Genomic DNA, 13,664 nt, shown 5'->3' with positions numbered 1-13,664 from the left:
CTATTTGATATGAAGCCATCTGCAAACGTTATCAAAGGGAGGAAGAGTCGGGTGAGAGATCACAGCACTCACCTTGATACCTTGAGGACCAGGGCTGCCCCTGGGACCTGGCATGCCCGGGGGTCCAGCCAGACCACGTGCTCCCGTAATCCCTGCAATTCCAAGTGGGCCTGGAGCTCCCTGTTAGAACAGAAAATGAAGACTCAGCTCTCTGTATGTGACTGTGTTTTCTTTCATTGAATTTGTGATGAGGGGCAAAATCGTCTTGTCCCTCGATGGAACAGTGAAGCTACTCACCGGAGGGCCCTGAGCACCGGGTGGTCCCTTCTCTCCAGGTTGACCCGCATCACCTTTTGGTCCAGCCACGCCGGGGTTGCCAGGAGAACCGCTGTTACCTGCAGGGCCTGGGGGTCCATCTTTGCCTGGGGCACCACTGGAACCTGGGGGCCCTGGGTTGCCCTATAAAGAAAGTTCGGAAATTGCATTATTTATCATGAAGAAATGAGCTTTTTCTTGTAGCTCTTACCTAAGTTGAAACTATTTCATAATGGGTCCCAGTTGATAAATAGAAATGTGTAAGGTCCTCAATCTTACAGATATAGGACATTCTTTCTGAAACACATAATGAGAGAGAGAGAGAGAGAGAGAGAAAGAGAGAGAGAGAGATTTTGAAAAGCACTTACATTATTGCCGGGAGGACCAGGAAGACCGCGAGCACCAGGAAAGCCAGCAGCACCCTGTGGAAGGATAACACATTTTTCTAATTTCAAAAGATAGAATTACACAACAAACAAGCCCTAAAATAAATCTAAGTTATCAGAAATATGACAGGATCTGCTTTCCACCTTGCAGTTATTGATGGTTCGTGTTTTTCTTACACATAATTCATAAATGAGTAATTATGATTAAATACTGGCTGTATGGCTTTAATGTTTTTAGAATAGCCTTTATACAGGTTTGTACCAATAAATGCTTTTGAAATAGTTCAAAGTATAATAGATGTGACGTTCAATACTTACAGGACCACCGGGACTGCCACGTTCACCCTTCACACCTTGGGGGCCAGGAGGACCCTGGGAAGAAGAGGTAGGAGGAGGTGGGGATTAGGTATAGCCTTAAAGTAAAAATTTGAAAGAAGCATTAAGTTTTTGAAAGACAGTAAGTTGCTAAAATTAGCTTATAAACGTGTAAGCAAATGCATTGGGTAGTAGGCATGTGTATACAAATGGATCTACCGAAATATGGTCCATTCAAGGGAGAACTCCAATGGTGTAATTTCTTCGAAAGGCAAAGTTCAATAGAATAAACACCGGGAAGTGGGGACTGGAAAGGGAAGCGGTGAGTCCAGGGGAAGAGAGGTAGATGGACAAAGAGGAGAATGAGGAGAATGCAATCAGGAATTTGATGTATATTCTACAAAATTAACAAAACCAAGGAAGCGGTGATTTGGTAGGGATGGTCAGAGAGTTGGAAGCGGTGACATTGGTCAAGATGCACTGTATTCATAAACTGCTGTGTTGAAAGGTAACCCCTTTATACAACTAAAGAAAATTAAATTAAATTTAAAAAAAGATGAAAGTGACTTGAATGGGGTCATATCCAGGAAATGGGATCCAAGATGCAAATTTAGAATTACATTCCTGTGATAATTACACTCTATGGCTTGACAAGCAATCTCACTTGCAATAATGAATTGTTGATAAACCCAAGTGTTTTCTGTGAGAAGGCTTAGCGAAAGGACTTACAGCTGGCCCAGAACCTCCAGGGGGTCCTGCGACTCCAGGGGGTCCTCCTTCCCCTTTCTCACCAGGAGCACCTCTTTCTCCTTTAGCACCAGGTTCACCATTCTGACCCTGCATGCAAAATGAACATCAAGTAAGCTAATACTCTTTGCAGTAAAACTGCTGCTTCAATCAAAGAAGAATAAGAGGCTCGTGGAACATATGTCCCAGAATATTCATTAAAGTCTTTCTGTGAGAGAAGACAATCATCAGCAGAGCAAGTATATGCTATCTGTCCTTGGGGAGAAAGTCTTTCTTAGGATTGAGCATCTGAAAATCAGCACCAGAGAATTCCCTTGAGGAAAAAATGGATTTAGAGTAAATTTTCAATCCTATCAGTTGGTAATAGAAAAAGCTTAAACTTTTGGTGATTTAAATTCATGGTGTTGCTTTATCCTTATTACCCAGACTCAACAGAGGCAGGAGTTTTGTTTTGATTGTCTAACGATTGAATATGGGGGTAAAATAAGCAAATAAAACAACGAGGCTCAAATAACTGCTAAAGAACTAAGTGACAGAAGCAAGACTAGAAGACAAATGTATAAGTCTGCTACTTTCTCAGCAGGATGGTGACTGGGTTGAGTGAGAGACAGGTTTAAGTGTTCATACTTACAGGAGCACCTGGGAAGCCAGCAGGTCCTGGAGGTCCAAGTTCACCCCTCTCACCCTGGATGGGAAAGTTTCTCATTAGTCAGAGGGAAGGTATCATTTCCCACCAGAGTACACATTGTCTCCTGCATTGTCTCATTCTCCCTTTAATCAGGAAATGTGCTAAGTTAAGAAGCATGGCTTAACTTCTGAACTTCTCTCTACTTCTCAACAAAACTAGGAGTGAACAATGATGGAAATAAGAATTCTCTCTGTGTCTGTTTATTATTTACAAGAAAACAATTTAAAATGTATTTCAACATTAAGTGTTTCAATTTAAAACACTTATATAATCTGTGAAACATAAATATTTAAAATGTAAGTGGGCTAATTGAAAATAATAAACTGTCTTAAAATTTTTGCTATGCATCTACCCTGAGTCCTAATCGTTAAATGGCAAATTATAGATGATTTAGGTAGAGAACTGTATAAATAAAATTAATTAAATAGAGAGATTAGGTAGAGAATTGTATGTTGAAAAGGAATCTCTATCAAAATTCTGTAAGTTTGAGAGACAGTCATGTACAAATAAATATTGTCCTTGTTCAATTATTATAGTTCTCCAGCTTATTCCTTTAAAAGATCATAATTTAAAAATTATATCTTGTGGAGTTTAGATTTAAGAAAGTTAACATTCCCTTGTATGCTGTATATTATTAAACATAGAATCCTAAAATTGAGCCTCAAGGGCATGGAGGGCAGGTAAAACAGGAAGTACAAGCAGCAAAGGCTTATATAGGGTTAGAACATGTTGAAAATATCTCTGATTCTTACAGGGCCACCACGTGGTCCAGCTATTCCTGGAAGTCCAGGAGCACCACCTTCACCCTAAGAAAAGAGAAAATGAATAACAATATTACCACTGCCTTGGGTCTAGTACATTCAACAAAAGGTGTTTTATTTTTATTTTCAATTATTGTTATTTATTACCTTATCACCAGGTTGACCAGCTGGACCAGGGGGACCAATAGGACCAGTAGGACCCTAAAGGAAATATATATAAATATAAATAAATATATATACATATATATACAATTTTGGAGAAAACAAGACCATTTCTCTTATTAATCAAATCAGGTGTATATAAACATATCATTCATCTAATAAAGCAGATTACATGATTTCTGTCATGCCTTGAAGGATATGTTTATTACTCAGAAAAATACTGAAGAGTTTAGTAAACACTTGGTGATGGTCCTAGAATAGTAAAATTGAACAATAGTTTACTCACTCCTTTATTTTGATTCTACTGAAGAAAATGAATAGTATGTGATATAAGATCTTATTGTAACAGATCTTCAAAAACAAAGTACAGTGCTTTATCCAACTGCTTGAAATTTATAGTAATTCATTTAACTATACAAAATATACTTGAAGATATTATATCTTTGAATCTCAAAATTTCATGTATTAATATTACCTATATTATATCAATGAAATGTTAGGCATCTTACATTTTTTCAGGAGAAGTATCACTATGTGGCCTACATTCGCCTCCAACTTCTAGACTCAATTCTCCTTCCTTATCTCCCTAAGTAGCTAGGATTACAGACACTGCACCCAAACTAATCACCTTTCTTAAAAAGAGTTTAATGGTACCTTTCTAATCTGTGAAGAGAAATATATCTATGAGTATTTTAAGATATGTGTGATAAGTATACGTATGACCTGAGCTAACTATGTTTAATGCCTACTGAATAAATTTTATTGCTTTAAACATCTTTTAAAAAATAATTATTGATACAAAGGAAATTTCTAATAAATGTACAGAGAAACCATTTTTGGTTTAATTTTCTCTAATGTTAACATTTATAAAATTATATATAAGATCAAAATGACATTGGAACAATTCATACAGATTTTACCAGTTATATATATATACACTCATATGTGTGTATATGTGAGTGTGTGTGTGTGTTATGTATGTGTAGCTTTATCCAGATTTTATCACATTGGTAGCTGGCCTAATAACTTTCACTATCAATATACCCAAATGTACCGTCACCCACAGTTCTCTGCAGTCACCTCTTCAAAGTCTTATCTGTCTCCCTCTCTCTAGTTCCTAACTCTCAGCAGACATTAGTATGTTCCCCATCTCCTGAATACTACAGGAATCACACATTTTATAGTCTTTTGAGATTAGTTTTTCATTACTTGGCTTGATGCTCTTAAGGTCTGTATACATTACAGGGGTTGATAACTTGTATATGTATATTACTAGTGAGTATTTTGTGCTGCAAACACAGCATAAGATTAAAATTCTTATTTTTTAAAAAATGTTTTCTATCTAATGAGCAATAGTGATTTGATTTTAGTGACTTATATTGTTAACTTATGGCTCTCATTTTAGTTTTAAGAGCTTACCATTGTTAGGTCACTGTAGATGACGTTTATTTTAAATCATTTAAACAATCAAGTGATTTTGAGTGTTTTAAAAAAGTGTAAAGGTGGTAAGGTATGGTGTCATTTATTATACATAGCTTTGGGGAATAATAAAATTTAAAATAGGGAACTGTCCTATACCATGCATAATTAAGGCTGATTTTTCCCAAACTTACCCGGGGGCCGTCTTTTCCTGGAACACCATCAGCACCTGCACTGCCTGGTTCACCCTGTCAAACAAATATGATCAGTACAATACTTTCAGTACAAGCACCCTCACTGCAACTCAGCAAAGAAAAGCATCAACATGGGATTTGTTGGGATGCATACTAGGTTGTGTAATTCAGTCATTCTTGGAAGCCATTCCAAATTTCACTTACAATAAAATGATAACGTTAATTTTGAAAACAGATTACTTTCCAACAGGGTGGTTTTTCTCTTAATCAACAATGTCTGTTTTATTACATAATAGAGTTAAAAAATAATTCAGTACCTTTTCACCTTTTGGACCCGGACCTCCAGGACCTCCTCTTTCTCCAGGCATCCCTTGTAAACCAGGGGAACCAGCCGTACCAGGTGGCCCAGGGGGACCAGCAGGGCCCTGCAAATGCACGGTAAGTAGTAAATCACAAGGGAATGAAAATGCATTTTCAACAGTCTAGCAAAAATAAACGTTGTGAATTTACCTTTCCTCCTTCCGGACCAGGGGGACCAGCTCCACCTCTAATTCCTGGGGTCCCTGCTAGCCCAGGAGGTCCACGTTCACCAGGGGCTCCAGCATCACCCTGTCATAGAACCATGTAACATCCACATTAAAAAAAACAAGATCCAAAGCCAAAGAAAGACATCATAAATATTGTATACTTTTGACATGGGCCAGTAGGTCATAACTTGACTTTTGTACTTGTGTAGAACTTGTAATGGCTGTAAAACAGGTGATTAGTTGTGTGGGGACATAGGTATTTGTCCACTTAAATGCTAGTCATCCTTGAAACATTTATTATTTGGAAGAGAGTATTTTCAAACTTCCTTTATCAAAATAGCTTTCCTATAGAGAATCAATCATTAGCAGTATTTTTCCTTGGATATTTCAACCTGGCTAATTCTGTACTGCTTATTAATATAAAAAACAGAATCTTTAAAAATGAAGTGAATTTAACAGATTACAAATGTCTGGCATTTCTCTAATTGGAATCAAGAAACATTTGCAATGCTGTGCTGGACACACTAAAATGTATTACTAGTCAATTGTTGTATCACTTATTGAAGACGATAAGAAATTGAAATATCACCTTGCCTCCAGGAGCTCCAGGAGAACCAGCTTCACCCTTTGGTCCCTGAGAGGTAAATATTACATGATTAACTGTTTATCATAGTGGTTACGTAAGTATAAACTACACACACATATTATTTGTTTGTGTATTCAGATTTTGTTTATTTATTCAGATCTTGAGGATCTGCGTTTCTTTCAGTTTTTTTACTTAATGGCAAAAATTAAACTCTCAAGGTTAAGACTTACATTTTAAATGCTTTGTTTGATAATATTTCAAAACTAAATGTCAAAATTTAGATTATCGTGGCATGCAAAAAATGCAAAAGGATTGTTACTATTTGTTCTTTTGATTTCTGAATTGGAATGAGTAGAATGCTACTTACTGCTTCACCAGGTTTTCCATTTTCTCCTGGAGGACCACCAGGACCAGGTAGGCCCTGCAAAGAATTGTGTTTGTATTATAGGATGACTTTATGCATTGCTTATACAAATGTAAGCAATGTAAACATAAGTAAGCACACTTCTCACATGTAAACATATCTATGCAAGTTATTAAAAATGGTTTTCATATCTTTCAAAAATATACATTTTGAGCTATTAAGATTCCAATGACAGAAATGAGGTAATGATACATTACAAACTTGTGTTTATCTATATTTTCAGTTGATATACATACATGTACATAATTAATGAATATGTTAAGATGAACTTAGCTATGTAGATTTATATCATAAAAATAATGTTGAGCATATGGAACTACTATATAAACTTAATTTTTAAAAATAATCTAGTATATGCATCCTGGCTTAGACTTAGAACATTGGTTGATTGGTTTATTTAAGTATGGCAGACAGACTCACAATTAAACTTCTAATGAACTGCAATTTAGTAGGTCATGAAACTTTGAATAGTCAATTTACTCAAGAAAAATAACTTTGAATGTAAAGCATAGAATTGTCTGCTAAACCCAAGTACCCAGTGGCATTTAAAGAATAAGGTCTTACTTGTAATCCCTGTGGGCCAGGAAGTCCTGCATCTCCCTTGTCACCAGATGGCCCCTATGTCAAGAAATATAATAATTAATATATTCTGTTATAAAATATATTATATATTATATATTATAAAACATATTCCATTATAAAATGTACTTTTATAGTGAGTGTAGAGTTGACATCTCAGCAAGTCTCAATTTAGAAAGTAAGAATATGAAGAGAGGGGAAAAAAAGCCTGGGTTATGGAAGTCACCCAAAGCAGACAGGTATGACATACATTTAATGCCAGCAGCTAGCTGGGTGAATAAAACAAGTGGCACAATTGTTTTAATGAACTGTAATGATATAGTCATAGATCATATGTTTTTTTGAATCCTAATGCCTTCCCTCACTCAATCCTACTTTGCTCTTTGATTTATATAAGTAAACTTACAGTAGGTCCTGGGGGACCCTGAGGTCCAGTTTCACCATTCTTTCCAGGAGGACCCTAAAAATAACAGGAAAGTGGGATTAATGGAGATCACAGAGAAGTCCTAATATTGGGGATAGATAAGTGTATTGATTAGAAGGCCAAAGATAATTAGAAACGTCAACATACTGGAAGGCCAGGTCCTCCAGGGCCGCCTCGTTCTCCATTCTTACCAGGAGCACCCTAAAAAAGCAGACAGCATTTACTAATTCTAACAAAAATCAGTAATCTTTTGTTTTTTTCTTATTTTCAATCTGCTTCTCTCTCTTTCTCTCTCTCTCTCTCTCTCTCTCTCACACACACACACACACACACACACACACTCATAACCATTTACACATGCATCATATACATTTTCCTGTGATGTGGAGTGCAGTCTGTTTAGGTCATCTTTACATTCTCATGTGGAAAGTCTGTTATCTGCCAAATGCCTATTAAAGATAAGGATAATGGTAACAAAGGATAATGATAGGATAATGAAGGAACTCACATCATTTCCTTTAGGACCAGGGAATCCCATCACGCCAGGCTGACCTCGGGGACCAGATGGCCCAGGAGGTCCAGGACGCCCACTATCTCCTTGACTTCCCTAGGGAAAAGAAAAATTTCATTCAGCAAGGTTAGCTCAAAATCAGACAAAGATATATCTTATGTCAAGTGTAGTCCCAAATACCTATTATGTTTTTTTAACTGGGTTAGTAAAATGAATTTTTTAAATTGTACATACGGGAGGCCCTGGTTTTCCATCATTTCCTGGTCCGCCGGGGCTTCCAGGTGTACCCTAAATAAAAAGTCAGTTTTCAGGTGATTGAAGATTTAAAAAAATTAGAAATTCAGCAGAACCTATTGCTACAATTTTGAGATTTTTCATTTACATATATAGGAGCATATTTGTTCATCATTTTTCTTTTGGTCTATAAATCATCTTAGTCAAGTGTTTAATTGTGTAGCTCCTTGATCTAGATCTGTCCTGTTTTCTTAAAATAATTTTGTTTTGATTTTCTCTGAGCCTTATAAAAGATGTATTTGGACTTAACTACTCTTTGATCCATCTTCATTTCCCTTGCGTACTTTCTTCCGAAATTACAATGTCATTTAATCAAGAGTTTCTCCATACCCTCATTCCTGGAGTTCCAGGGGCACCATCTCTGCCAGGTTCTCCAGCCACACCTCTAGGTCCAGCGGGTCCTGGACCACCACGTTCCCCAGCGGGACCCTAAGTTGTGAAATATATGAATGAACTTTAAGAGAGTCTTTATTGACCTAGATAGCAAGACTATTTAGGTTATAACTATTGACATTAATTTGTCTCATAAAACGAGTTGGTGCATTACTGACATTCTATCAAACCACAATTGAAGCAACCATGATGATCCTCAGATTTTAAAACAGAGTTATTGAGTGTGACACTATATTTATGTGTATTTAAAGCCAAGTGTCTCTGATGGTTTAAAAAAAGAGCTCTCCGGCACTTTATCTTTTTCATGAGATGCTGCTCAGATAAGTGGTCTCCAACTTATAGGTGGAGATCAAATGGCTTTCAATAGTTGCAAAGCCAGGAAAGTGGCCATGGAAGGCCTAGAAGTCAGTATTTTACAAAGGGAATTACTTTTTTAACTCTAATAAATTTCTCTCCGATATTTAGGTTTGCATTAATGAAACACTTACATAATACCTATTTGTAATATTAACATTTAGGAAAATAGAAGCTAGAGTTTTCTACCTTTTCTCCTGGAATGCCATTTGGTCCTGCAGGTCCTCGGAATCCAGGGGCACCCTAGAAATAAGGAAAGTCAAACATTTTAGTCTAAAAGATTAGAACTTGTTCACAGTTCTTGAATACTTCATCCAAGGTAAAGTTCTGAATACCATAATTGCTGAATACCTCATCAAAGTCTCATTCGATGACATGGTGTTGCTTTTCATTTAGATGACCCCTGACTAGAAAACCTACCCTTTCTCCTGCGGCACCTGGAAGTCCATTTGCACCAGGTTCTCCGGGTGATCCATCTTTGCCATCTTCACCTTTAGGTCCTGGAATACCTGGGGAACCAGCTTCACCCTAAAACAAAAAATGGATGTAAAATAAGGCATCACAACTGAGTCAAGTTGTAAAGTAGTTAGCTGTTTGTCTTCTAGTTATGTTGCAATTTTCAAAGAAATAACCAAACCTGGGGCTTAGCACATTGAATCACACTTGAAATGCCATTCTGAAGGCAGAGATTTAAGGATTATCCATCAAGATCAGCCAGAACAAAAGTTAAAGTGTGACCTCAACCGAATAACTGGGTGCAGTGGTTTGCACTTGTAATCCCAGCTATGCAAGAGGCATAAACAGGACAGCTGGTGTTTAAGGTCATCCCAGACAAAGAAAAAGAAAAATAAACAGAAAGACTAAAAAAGCAGAAAGGGTTGGTGCATGGACCAAAAGGTGGAGCATCTAGCAAGTGCAACACCCTGACTTCAATCCCCAGTACCAAAAGGAAGAAACAAAGAGTGAAAGAAAAGGAGAGAAAGAATGGGGAAAATGGAAGAAAAAAATAAATCAACAAACAATAGCGGCGTCTGTTGTGGCAGTACTTACACGTTCACCTCTTGCTCCAGGTTCTCCTTTAGCACCATTTTTACCAGGTTCACCCTAAAAGTGAAATCAAATCTTGGCTTAGAAAGAGGGAAGACTTGAATAACAAAATCACCACCAGCCAGACCTAAGTGAGTGTTAAGACCGAATGAAACCACTATAAATGCAAGTGAACAGGAGCAAAAGAAATGCAATGAATCATTTTCATGAGCATTAAACCACGACTTCAGATAACAAAGGAAATAAATCAACTTACTGCACTGCCTCGCTGTCCAGGAGCACCATTAGTACCAGGGGGTCCTGGAGGACCTCTGGCTCCCATTAGGCCTGGAGCTCCAGGAATTCCAGCTGGGCCCTAAAAGCAGTCCAAGGACATTCACATCAGCAAAAGTTGAACTCGACTGACTATTTCACTTACATTTCACAAAGGAGCATGTGGATGAGACACCGAGGTTGCTTACCATTTCACCTTTACCACCAGGACTACCATTGTTCCCAGGAGGGCCCTAGAAGAGAGCATATTGTAACTAATGCTCATATTGTATATTTTGAGTTTAAAGTATAATTGGAACACATCATGTGTAGTAAAGAGGTGATTCTTCTAACCATAGTTCAACCCATGAAATGTAAAAAGGGTTATCATTAGTTCAATAATTTGAAGATAATATGCACTTGGTTTAAGTCATTTAAAACATCTATTATGTACCAATAGATTATTAAAGAATCTATTATGTACCATAATCTCCTATCATAAAAATTCATAATTGGAGATTATGGCACATTTTTCAAAATATCAGATAATTGTACTACCCATCCTCCAATTTTATAGAAAGATAAGACTTGTGGGACCCTTCCCACAAACTACCATATTCAGTACTCATCCTATAAGTACCTTTATGACACTAGTTATTTTAGGGTACTAAACAAAATTTGTACATTGTATTTTATTTTTCTTGATAGAAGCATTGAAATATTTGTCAGTATGTGAAAAGTATACCAGAGTCCTTATTCTCAAATGGAATGTTTGATACTTACGGGAGGACCTTGAGCACCAGCATGTCCTTGAGGTCCAGGTTCTCCTCGTTGTCCAGGGGAGCCATTTGAACCAGGGGACCCTGCAGGTCCAACTTCACCCTGACACATAAAACCTCAAGTAATTAGTTTTACTTGCCACTTTTAATCCCTTTTCAGCTCTGATTAAATGTATCTTGCCTCATATAGACAGTGTATCACTAGCTATGTACTATAATTAGTGTACCCCTACAGTTTAACAAAGAATATATGCAAATAAATGGTAAATATACTCATGACTATGTGATATTTGTTTCTCAGAAAGAAACTGGTAAAAGAAGACATCAGAAGACATACAAAGAGTGCTGAATGCTAGAGATAACACTTCTTTAGAATCAAGCACAAACATTTAAAGTTATGTATAGGTATGAGCTGTTTGTTTGACTGGTTGGAAAAATGGGTTGCAAAAAGTAAACTGATGCTTTGTATTGTCTCCAAGACATGTATTCTAAAGAAACTCATGCTTACCTTAGCACCAGGGGATCCAGGGAAGCCTGCAGTTCCAGGGGGACCAGGAGGCCCCTGAAAAAAGTTAAGTAGAATATTCAGAGCTCTTAATTAAAACAATGACTTGTATTAGTAAATCATAAATGGACACATATAAAATATAGAACATATATATTCAAATAAAAGTAGCATTTGTCATTCATGGATAAATATTATATGGAGAAATAATGTGGTAAATGAAAACCAGAAATGTAAGGTTAGAACATTTGTATTCCGCCTTCCTGCTACCATAAAGTCTGTGACTTTGTATAGAGTACTTCATCCTAAGGTTTTGTACTCCCATTTACAAAATCGAGATAATCTTACTATCTATTCTGTATGGCTGTTTTAATTGTGATATCCATTATTGGAGGCTAACTAATGCTGTGGATATTCTGTATGGCTGTTTTATGATATCTATTATTGGAGGCTAACTAATGCTGTGGATACCATATAAATGTCAGCAAATATAAACATTTTTAAAAACTTGGATTTTGCTTTTGGTCTCAGATGTTTATGTGTCTACAAGTAAAGTATTACAACAAATCAATCAATTTTAATCTCTAAATTATAAAAATTTGTCAACATGAAGAATGTATGTATGTATATGTATGTGTATGTATGTACATATATATTACTCAGAGTTATATAAACATAAATATTACTCTGAGTGACATATATTACTTTGTAACAAAAATATAGAGACAAAGTCACTTACTGGCTGACCGTCGCTACCTCGAGCACCATCATTGCCACGAGCTCCCTAAAATAAGAAGTTTGTCTTAAATATTTTCTTAATTATGAAAGACTTATTATACGTAATAGTCTGGTTAAATTAAACCCAACTGAATTGAGTCTTCCTAGAGCATATTACTAGTTAGAAGTTTTGAGAGTCAACTTGTTAAAATCTGACATGCATCCATGATCCAATGGAGATGTGGTTTCTGTATTTGTAGAAGGCAATGAGGACATAATGGTTCTAATGGAATATGCAAAATCAAGCAAAATGACTCAAAAATTCAAGAGAGAGCAATTGTGAAACCGAAACACTTTCCATATACTTATAGCTAAAATGTTCCTGTGGAGATTTTGAGTGCAGTCTTATAGAAATACTCACTGCAGCCCCAGGAAGACCTGGCCGTCCTCTCTCACCAGGAGCTCCTCTTGGACCCTGCAGAGTAAAATGGATGATTTTATGTTAAACCTGACATGGATAGCAACAGTTGGTAAGAGGCAAACCAAGTTTGAGTTAGTTTAGTATTAATCCTGAAAATTAAATAAAGAGCATGGTTACCTGGGGCCCAGGAGCTCCGTTTTCACCCGGGAGACCATTTTCACCCTGCACATAGGCATAGAAAGCATGTTACTAATTTGTTTAGCAGCTAGGTTCTTTTATAGTTTCAGAATATTGTATGGATGAAAATATTATGGCAACTAAAGAAAAAATTCATTACCAAATAGCAAATTGTTATTAATATGTATTTATGAAAAAATCTTATCTTTTAAAAACATGGAGACTAAACAGACCCCCCCCCCTTTTACATGTAGACTTTTCAAGTTTTTAGCTTATAGAGACTTTAATATCTCAGATGACACTAGTTTTTAACTCTTGGCATGTAGAATTCAGAGAAATATAAGGAAAAGGTTAAGCTCCATAATGTATATCTTGCCTATAGTTTAAAAATGCAAGCGAATCTTCTTACAAGAAAAGGGTTTGGGAGGGTTTACCTTTAGTCCAGGAGCACCTGTTTCACCCTTTTCACCATTGCGTCCATCAAAGCCCTAGGAAGTAGACAAAAGTAGACAAATATTAAAATATATTAACAGCACAGAATAGTTGATAAACTTTGCATTCAATTGTATTCATGAGATTTTTACTACATAGCACTCTTTGCATTGCTCATTTAAATAATATACACTATCTTAAATCGATTCAAGACATTTGACATTGACTTCATAAGAAAATAAATGCAACTAATTA

At 36.4% G+C, this 13,664-nt stretch overlaps 1 protein-coding gene across 1 annotated transcript in view; it reads right to left on the bottom strand.

Annotated features, from left to right (window-relative positions):
- Col3a1 (collagen type III alpha 1 chain) overlaps window positions 1-13,664 on the bottom strand; it is a 39,180-nt gene that overhangs the window by 8,727 nt on the left and 16,789 nt on the right. Inside the window, exons 11-40 of the mRNA XM_069995625.1 lie at window positions 13,412-13,465; window positions 12,978-13,022; window positions 12,801-12,854; window positions 12,402-12,446; window positions 11,666-11,719; window positions 11,162-11,260; window positions 10,588-10,632; window positions 10,383-10,481; window positions 10,130-10,183; window positions 9,500-9,607; window positions 9,269-9,322; window positions 8,663-8,761; window positions 8,273-8,326; window positions 8,036-8,134; window positions 7,675-7,728; window positions 7,510-7,563; window positions 7,089-7,142; window positions 6,468-6,521; window positions 6,104-6,148; window positions 5,498-5,596; window positions 5,305-5,412; window positions 4,988-5,041; window positions 3,360-3,413; window positions 3,204-3,257; window positions 2,395-2,448; window positions 1,746-1,853; window positions 1,020-1,073; window positions 684-737; window positions 298-459; window positions 73-180 (exon numbers count right to left, since the gene is read on the bottom strand). Of these exons, the coding sequence (XP_069851726.1) occupies window positions 73-180; window positions 298-459; window positions 684-737; window positions 1,020-1,073; window positions 1,746-1,853; window positions 2,395-2,448; window positions 3,204-3,257; window positions 3,360-3,413; window positions 4,988-5,041; window positions 5,305-5,412; window positions 5,498-5,596; window positions 6,104-6,148; window positions 6,468-6,521; window positions 7,089-7,142; window positions 7,510-7,563; window positions 7,675-7,728; window positions 8,036-8,134; window positions 8,273-8,326; window positions 8,663-8,761; window positions 9,269-9,322; window positions 9,500-9,607; window positions 10,130-10,183; window positions 10,383-10,481; window positions 10,588-10,632; window positions 11,162-11,260; window positions 11,666-11,719; window positions 12,402-12,446; window positions 12,801-12,854; window positions 12,978-13,022; window positions 13,412-13,465 (2,133 nt within the window). The remainder of the gene's footprint in view (window positions 1-72; window positions 181-297; window positions 460-683; window positions 738-1,019; window positions 1,074-1,745; window positions 1,854-2,394; window positions 2,449-3,203; window positions 3,258-3,359; window positions 3,414-4,987; window positions 5,042-5,304; window positions 5,413-5,497; window positions 5,597-6,103; window positions 6,149-6,467; window positions 6,522-7,088; window positions 7,143-7,509; window positions 7,564-7,674; window positions 7,729-8,035; window positions 8,135-8,272; window positions 8,327-8,662; window positions 8,762-9,268; window positions 9,323-9,499; window positions 9,608-10,129; window positions 10,184-10,382; window positions 10,482-10,587; window positions 10,633-11,161; window positions 11,261-11,665; window positions 11,720-12,401; window positions 12,447-12,800; window positions 12,855-12,977; window positions 13,023-13,411; window positions 13,466-13,664) is intronic.

The sequence above is a fragment of the Dipodomys merriami genome, unplaced genomic scaffold (assembly GCF_024711535.1).
Source record: "Dipodomys merriami isolate MVZ:Mamm:240054 unplaced genomic scaffold, mDipMer1.0.p SCAF_49, whole genome shotgun sequence".
NCBI lineage: Eukaryota > Metazoa > Chordata > Mammalia > Rodentia > Heteromyidae > Dipodomys > Dipodomys merriami.
Note: the sequence above shows the minus strand (reverse complement) of the source record. Positions and strands in the feature narration are given on the sequence as shown.